Below are 8885 nucleotides of genomic sequence, written 5' to 3' on the forward strand. Positions count from 1 at the left end.
CGCTTGGTCCCTCTGAACCGTTTCAAACGGTTTTTATACCTGCGTTGAATTTTCGAATATAATTTTCGAATCTCTCAATCTATTAAAACCTCAATATATTATTTTAAAATTTGTAGAAAAATATTTATATATAGTTTTTAACTGCAGATAAAAAATGTTATGAGATTAATTAGAAACAATTTAGATTCAATATAATAAATAAATATTAATCATTTTATTTTTAACAATAAAAGAATGAATACAAACTGAATCCATTAATGAAAAAAAGAAACACGTAATATATTCATATAAATAAACAAAATAACATATCATAGTAACGCATCGTACGAAACTACCTCATTAAGCGCGATCGAAACCGCGTTCTTCGTTACAATCTGCCTCGATGTTGTCTTCAGTTTTTTCGTCTGCCATTTAGCACATAGCTTCGTTAACAGTTTAGTAATTATTACCAATAATTTTTAATCATGTACCTTATCATTTTTTTTTCACAAAAGTTAACGCTGCTTTGTTGAAATCTGCCGGCCCTTTCTCTTCCACGAAATCGTCTGCCAATAATTTTTCGCGTTTCGTAGCAATAAATACTTAACATTCCTATAATTTTTATCCCTGAGCTTTATCATTTTTTTCCTTGTAAAATTTGTCATTTTTGACCGTCCACCCCCGCCTTAATCTTCCTAAGCGCGCAGGCAGACTGGTCACTCAGTGTTCGGGAGTGCTAATGGAACCTCTCTAGCTATAAATATTTCATGTACCTTATACCTTGCATTTTTATGTAGCCAGCTCTCCGTCTATAAGGCAGTTGGCTCACGATCCAGAGGTCCCGAGTTCGAATCCCACCAAGGTAAGTGTGTTTTTCAAATACGAGAAAATATTTATAATCATAGACTGCATCTTAAGAAACAAATTTAGTTAAAATTAAAATAGTAATAAATTTCAAAATAAATATTTTTTTTTAATTTTTTTTATTTTTTTTTATTTTTTTTGTTAGTAAATAGAACATTCTCTATGTCATTTTACGCCAGCGCTGTTCGAAGCATTTGCAAGTCATACATTAGCTGTTTAGCTCGTGTTAGATTTTATTTCGTAGTATTTCATTTTTATTCGCCTTAAAAAAATAAGCGTGTTTTACAAAACATATATTTCTTACTTACAAAAAATTGCATGAAACAAGCTTGAGAGTTCCGTTTATTGCAATAAATTGATATCCATAAGTAAGAACGTGAATAGATGTCTCGGTTTAAAATGTGATTATAGTTTATTTGTACTTTATTCAAGTTGCACGTATATGAATGTTTTGTACTAAGTATATTACGGTCCGAATAAGTTTTCATATTCTTTTGATATAAAAAGTCATGTCCTTACAGAGAGGCCCGACAACTTTTGGAAGTTGTCATGCGTTGCGATCGAGAAACAAGCAGCGCTGTGGAAACAGCAGGATTCTATGGAGAAATTGATATTCCGGGGTTGTCACATTGCATATTCTGTGATGCTGATGCCTATAGTAGGTAGCATTTTAGGGAGTTTTTGCAATACCGTCTTTCAGATACGGTAAACGTATCTGAAAACGTATATGATGATTCTCGTTTTCAGGATGGAATCACTTATTTAGTTGGTGTGGGACCTTCCACCTTATTTTGCAAGAAACTTTCTTATCGTGACGAATTCCTTTACCGCTCAGTCAAGCACACAGAGTCCTCGTATGGAAACTGTCTGACGGCGATAGACAAGACGATCTACAGTTGCAATTCCAATGAAGTCAGGACTTGGATGCTCACCAACACCAATCTCGTCCGTGACAGAACTTACGAGACGTACGTGGTAACAAAACTCTTCTTTTCGCCAGCTTCGCGCAATAAGAACTGACTGAGCAAGGAAGATAATTCTTCTTTGTGGGAGAAATAATCGTTTTCCTTCAAATTATTCGAATGCAGATATCGCGTTCCGTGTCTCGCTTGTCGAGCCAGATGATTCGTGATTCCAAAGTTCACTCGTTAAATCGAATTCACTTCATATTACCAATTCACGCGTATTTTTTTTATCAGCGTCAAATATTTCAAAAGCGTGACCTCTGGGAAGGTAACCCCGCATTTGTTGAATTTTGAGTTTTCTTTTAGCCGTACCCCCCATATTGAATTACAATTGTGCTAATTTTTGCCGCAAATACGGAAACAATATTTTGAACTGTATTCAAGAAAACTAAGAAATATAAAGTTTTGTTAGTTCAGCACTATTTCCAGATTGAATTTTTTGTCGTAAAAAAATGCTAATCTGAGTCATGTTGTACCGTTGAAAAAACATTGATGTATTTATTCATTTAGTAGAAAGAAATTAAAAAATAAATATAACAAGACTAAACAAAAAGATACTAACTTAATACCACGTTGTGCCATTGGAATAATATCGATATATAATCTATCTATTTATTAGAAAAAAGTCGAAAAGTAAACATAACAAAAATTTGACATTTTTAAATTATTAAAAGTTATGCTGTCAACGTTTTTTTTATTTTCTACCCCTCTTGTTGAACTTTTTCAACCCTCTTAATTCTTTTGTACTTGTTTCGATTGTCGCTCGATTGTTTCGCTCAGCATAACTCAACGCAATTTACAAAACTAGTAGATTAGAGTAACTCCGGTATTTACGCCGCGCGCGCGGAAAAAATAGAAGGAATAAAGGTACTTGCTCGCAATTATTCTGTTATGTGCCTTTATGCTATATTAGTATTGTGTTGTAATTTCAGTTCTTTACTGTTAACATTAACGAAACTGTCGTGAGTTGAATCGATTTCTCGTCGTAGTAAGAAGCGCGATCTTGTGTTTACTTACCTACGTAAAATGATTACTGTAGGAAATGTAAAAGGTAATAATGGTTATTTCATGATACATAAGTGTAGAGGAATAGTAAATGATGGAATACAGCAAAATACAAGTGCATAGCTCTTGTATTTTTTGTTTAACTTAATATTTTGTATATCCCTTCTGTTTAGGATATATGGCAAGTTAGCATGCGAGATTTATGCCATAGTATAGACACTTTGTAAAACTCGAAATCTTGTATGTGTTCTGTTTCATTCTTTTTTTGGATCGTATAACAATAATTTTTAATGCATCTATTGCTCTTCTATTTTTTTTAATTTTTTATTTTTATAATTTGTTTATCATTCTTAAATCTTAATAAATTTTTACACACATTTTATAACTTAAATTATGACATTTTATTGCCTTATTTATAAACATTATTTGTAATTTTTTATAAAGCGTATATTTTACCTATGAATGTCATATAATCTCTCTAGGATATATTGCAAAATGCAAGAGTTTCTAAAAGTTCTTTTTATTAAGTATAAAGAATGAATATTTTTTATTAAATACAAAGAATGAATATTTTATATTTCTATTTTTTTATATTAGTAGACAGTATAAAGTTTTTATTGGTATAATTCATTTGCCTTAAACATGGTAAATAGTACTCGATAAATTCGAAAATGTTAAATTTCTGTTTTACCTTTTCCCTTATGATTGACTTTTTTATTAACACCTTGAATTATGGCTATTGTTTTTTTTGTGTTCTTTTATCAGCACAATATAGCATGTACAACTCGTAGAAATACAATAAATTGTATTATAATCATGTTTGATAATTGTTATATTTATTTTTCGATTTTTTTCTAGCAATGGATATATTCAACACAAAGCTCAGATTAGCATCTTTTTACTACAAACAAAAAAATTGAGCTTAATCAGGGAAATCGTACGGTGCTAAAAATTTTATATTTTTCAATTTTCTTGATTATAATTCGAAATATTGTTCTGGTATTTGTGGCAAAAATTAGCAAAATTACAGTCAAGTGCAGCACAGTTAAAAAAAAAACTCTAAATTCAACAAGTGTGGGACTAACAGAGATTTTGCTTTTTGTTATTTTTTAAAATATGCGCTTAGCTGTCAAGATGAGGTTTGCCACAAAACAGCAAAAAATGTAGAACAATCTATGTAAAGTACAATTAATAAAAATATAAAATTAAAAAAATGCGGGTCTAACTTCACAGAAAGAGTGCTTTGATGAGCTCAAGTGCGTGTCTTCGTGTCCGGAGCGGGCCCTCTTTGCGGCTGGCTCATTCTACGGGACAGTAGACGTGTTTGATTCGAGATCGAGTAATAAGCCGATTTACCAGTACCGACCCCACACTGAATACGTGACTCAGTTGGCCATGAACACGGAATACATCCTGTCCGCCAGCGAGACAAGACGGTATCCGTTTGGGATCAGAGAGCCGGACGGACCATGAAGTCTATCCCAGTAATGTCATCTTGTAGTTTTAACATCGCGAAACGCGAGACGCGATTACGATGTCGTAGGTGTACCTTTTAGATTCCAGGTCATTACGCGGTCCCCACGTGCATGAGTATGCGACGGGATAATTGGGTTTGCGTCGGGGACAGCGATGCGAAGTTGCACATGCTAGATCCAAAGAACGATTTCGAGCTAGTGAAATCTTATTCCACTGAGCATACGGACGTAATAGCGCGGGTGCGTCTGACGCACGGATGCCTGATAACGTTTTCCCGGGACGACACCGTCAGAATTTCGTTTCCTACGGACCCGCCAAAGCTCATCACTACTTTAAAGAGTGGACGTTTTTACAGCGTGAGTATTACACGCATAAGATATTTGTCTAAAATATCATATCTTTGACTTCGAAGAAAAAATTTGTGAAATATCTATAATACAATATAAAATGAGAAATACAGTTGAATGCAAGACGTTCAGCAGTTCGAACGTTGACATTTAAATTATTACTTACATTTAATAAATTATGAAATCAGGTTTTATCTTTGTTTTTCGAATGTTGGTGAAAGCCTTCTTAAGATTGACGACATTCTTACAAGTTTTATTTTGCAATATCGAACACGAGCTTTGTTAGATATTGTAATTTCGTGTTTTTATGTTGCAGATGGACTACCTGAATGGCACTCTCGTGACATCAGGCGTAAATATCGACGTATGGCGCCCGAGAAATCGACGTGTTTAACGAGCCATCAACGAACACAAAATTTCTATACGTTTTCTATAGTTATTCTATATAGCAATATTGCTTTGATATGTAATATGTGTTCTTATTCTTTCTCAAAATACTGCTTTGATGCGTCTCTCTAATACGCAATGTGATAGATATCGTTTCGCGAAAGTAGAAGTAGATATATCGTTTTGTTGGAGAAATACGTTTCTGTAATTAACAGCTTCACTAACATCGCTTACCTACGATTATAAGCTGAGTGATAATTAATCATAGCTATAAATGTAAACTAAGCTTATAATTACAGCATATTCATGTTGGGATCTTTTATGTTTCAAAGAATGAGAAAAAATATAAGAGAAAATTACCGTACTATATAGTTAAGTTCCATAAGCATTTAAATACATTTTATATATTGCATTAGCGTATAACGCGTATCGTATCATTGTTTTGTTGTTCTGTAAGTTTTTCTGACAAGGTGTTATGTTTTAATATAACGCATTTCCTCATATGATACTGTGTGCGTGCACACTTGACGGCGATGTTTAAATATAATTTTCGTGTACTAGACGCATATTTATAACATTTATAAACAAAATACAAATTGTTTATTCGAGTAACAGATAACTTTCCTTATCTCTTTTTCGTTCGTCGAGATTCGCCTCTCTCGCATCTCGAATCATGTAGGTCCCATGAACGTGGAATTTGAATTCTTTAGGACGTCACGTGTCGTATGTATCGCATTATGTTCCCATTGTCGAAATTCTAAATGTCGCAACTCGATGGACTCTATTAATTAAGATTATTAAATGAACAAGTAAATTTAATCATTTAATTTCTCAACATGAGAGAATCGAAAAGATCAGTTGAGATAAGTACACTACTTTTCGCCGCACCTTGTATAGGTGCAGGTGTTGCTCATGTGCGGTGCACGTAGATGTATGATGCACCGGATTCATGGTGGTTCTTCCATGTTTACACTTGAATCACCGGGTCAGTCGCGAGCAGATCGAATGAAAACACTCAAATTCGGTGCGAGAAAGAATGGATGACGAAAATGTAAGCTGCGCCCACGACAGCGAGGAATGTGCACAAAAGTCACTGCTGCGTCTCCCGGTGGAGGTTTGTGTATAAGAAAGAGAAAAATGTTTTCTCGTATTTCATGTGCGCGAAATTTTTTTTCTTAATCGTAGCTATTATTTTGTGAGTGTCACTACTGTGAACGTGTTCGATCGTGTTTCGCCTAGAAAAATTTTTGAAGATTGGTAACGCAGTTACAGTTAGTCGCCTTTATTTCGTTTTTAATTTATCGGACCGATTTTGTGATATATTGTCGTTTAGAATTACATTGGCCGATGCTATCTGGAAAAGAAATGTGAGCCAATTTTAAGAAGAAGAAGAATCTGTTATTTCGTCCGTCAGGACACGCATTATGGAACTCTTCAGAACGGATTCCGATCAAAATTATTCCATTTTCTTTAATAATAGAAATCTAGGAAAGAACAAAGCAATTCCGATCTGAATCCATTCTAAAATAGTTCCACAGTAAGTGTGCAGTCAGAAATCGATAGAGCAGAGCGACGGTCAACATATCTCTTTCGTTCGTCACCATTCTCCAGTTTTTTTGGAACATTTATTTGGGTTGTACGTTTAATTATTTTATTGTGCTGCATTTCAGATATTTCTTCATATATGTTCCTTCCTAGATGCGTCGACACTAGTACACGCTTTGAACTTAGTGTGCAAACAATTCTACCAGGTTTTAAAGGATGCAGATCAGCCACTGTGGAAAGCGCGAATTAACCACGTTAAGATTACCCACTCGCTTTTGCGTCTCGGTTAGATCAAATTGATAGCCTTACAGCTTGCACGATCAATTATTTATATGAATAAATAAAACACTCTGTAGGCCATTTTACACCAGTGCTGTTCAAACTTGCGCAAGTATACGTAGGTCGTTACTTGTATCGCGTTAAATTTTATATAGTATTTCATTTCTTAAAAAAAAATAAGCGTGTTTTCTACAAAATATTATATATTTCTTATTTATAGTAAATCGCATAGAGCAAGCTTGAGCAGCACCATTTATTGCAATAATTGTATATGCATAAAATAAAAACGTGAATAGAACTAACTGTATCAAGAACATCTTTGTATAATAGTTTATTTGTACTTAAATAATTGTATATACGTGCATTTTTTTTGTACTCAATATTAGTACGAATAAGCAGCTTCCATCATATTTCTTAGATATATGAAGTCACGTGTCATTACAGCGAGACCCGACAAACTGTTTTGGAAGTTGTCATGCATTGCGATCGAGAAACAAACCGCGCTATGGAAATAGCAGGATTCTATGGAGAAATTGATAAATGTAGGCATTGCGGGCGGAAATTACCTCATCGGTAAAGTGTTACTGATACATGTAGGTAGTAGGTATATTATACCATGTGTCTCTGGCCATCTCTCCTTGTGAAAAACGATATGATGATTCTCGTTTTCAGAATGGAACCACCTGTATAGCTAGAGCAGGTCGACTCCGCGCATGACGAATTGATCACGGATCTGACAGCGATAGACAACACGATCTACAGTTGCAGTTTTGATCCGAGTATTAAGTCGTGGATGCTCACCAACACCGGTCTCGTCCATCAGAGAACCTACGATATGTAAGCGATAGCAACACTGTTCTTTTCGGCCGCTTCGCAATAAGAAGACTGAGCCAGAAAGATTCTTGTTTGTAGGAGAAATAACTGTTTTCTCTCAAATTTTTCGCATGCAGATACTGCGTTCTAAGTCTCGCTTATCGAGGCAGATGATTCAGAAACGTGATTATAAAGTTCACGTATCAAACTGTATTCACTGCATATTACCATTTCGCGCGTATCATTTTCCATCAACGTTAAATATTCTAGGAGCGAGCTTCAGTGTCCGAACTGCATATTATCATGTCCAGAACGAGCCATCTTTGCGACCGGCTCATACTACGGGACAGTAGACGTGTTTGATTCGAGATCGAGTAATAAGCCGATTTACCAGTACCGACCCCACACTGAATACGTGACTCGGTTGGCCATGAACACGGAATACATTCTGTCCGCTAGCTTGGTGGACGGGACGGTATCTGTTTGGGATCAGAGAGCCGGTCGGATTATGAATTTTATCAGAGTAATGTCATCCCGTATTTTTAATACCGAGAAACGAGACACGATTACGATGTCGCAGGTGTACCTTTTGGTGTAGATTCCAGGTAGGTTTCCCACGTGCATGAGTATGCGACGGGATTTGGTTTGCGTCGGGGACTACAACGCGAAGTTGCACATGCTAGATCCAAAGAACGATTTCGAGCTAGTGAAATCTTATTCCACCGAGCATACGGCCTTGATAACGGGGATGCGTCTGACGCACGGATCCCTGATAACGAGTTCCAGAGACGGCACCGTCAGAATTTCGAGTCCTACAGATCCGCCAAAGCTCATCGCTATTTTACGTTCAGAGATGAACAGAGAAATCTCCAGCGTGAGTATAAATATGTATATGCACGCGTAATATTTGCTGAAAATACCATCGACTTCGAAGACAGAAATTCGTTAAACGTTTACGTATAAAATAAAAAATACAGTTCGATAATTAAATTTTTACTTACATTTAAATTTTGAAATCAGGTTTTATCTTTGTCTTTTGAATGTTGGTGAAGTCTACCGTAAGATTGACGACATTTTTACAGGTCTTATCTTGCAATATCGTAAATTTTGTTAGGTATTATATGTAATTGTTCGTGTCTTTTATGTGCAGATGGACTACTTGAATGACACTCTCGCAGTATCCGCCAGTATTCCAGGTATTGAGGTATGGCGCCCGAAAAATTGA

General features: G+C 35.4%; 1 protein-coding gene and 1 pseudogene across 1 annotated transcript; both read left to right on the top strand.

Moving 5' to 3' along the window:
- The first annotated feature begins 4025 nt into the window (after positions 1-4025).
- On the top strand, positions 4026-7099 carry LOC139812854 (F-box/WD repeat-containing protein 9-like; annotated as a pseudogene).
- Positions 6060-8885, top strand: LOC139812856 (F-box/WD repeat-containing protein 9-like). The gene is made up of 5 exons (XM_071777962.1): positions 6060-6137; positions 7539-7684; positions 7931-8135; positions 8259-8534; positions 8811-8885. Exons 1-5 carry the CDS (start codon positions 6060-6062, stop codon positions 8883-8885), a joined length of 780 nt encoding a protein of 259 aa, XP_071634063.1.

The sequence above is a fragment of the Temnothorax longispinosus genome, chromosome 5 (genome assembly GCF_030848805.1).
Source record: "Temnothorax longispinosus isolate EJ_2023e chromosome 5, Tlon_JGU_v1, whole genome shotgun sequence".
NCBI classification, from domain to species: Eukaryota; Metazoa; Arthropoda; class Insecta; order Hymenoptera; family Formicidae; genus Temnothorax; species Temnothorax longispinosus.

Coding starts and splice junctions, on each gene's coding strand:
- LOC139812856 (XM_071777962.1), top strand. CDS start 6,060: ATGGATGACGAAAATGTAAGCTGCGCCCACGACAGCGAGGAATGTGCA. Junction 8,136..8,258: donor CTAGCTTGGTGGACGGGACG/GTATCTGTTTGG, acceptor CTTTTGGTGTAG/ATTCCAGGTAGGTTTCCCAC. Junction 8,535..8,810: donor TGAACAGAGAAATCTCCAGC/GTGAGTATAAAT, acceptor TTTTATGTGCAG/ATGGACTACTTGAATGACAC.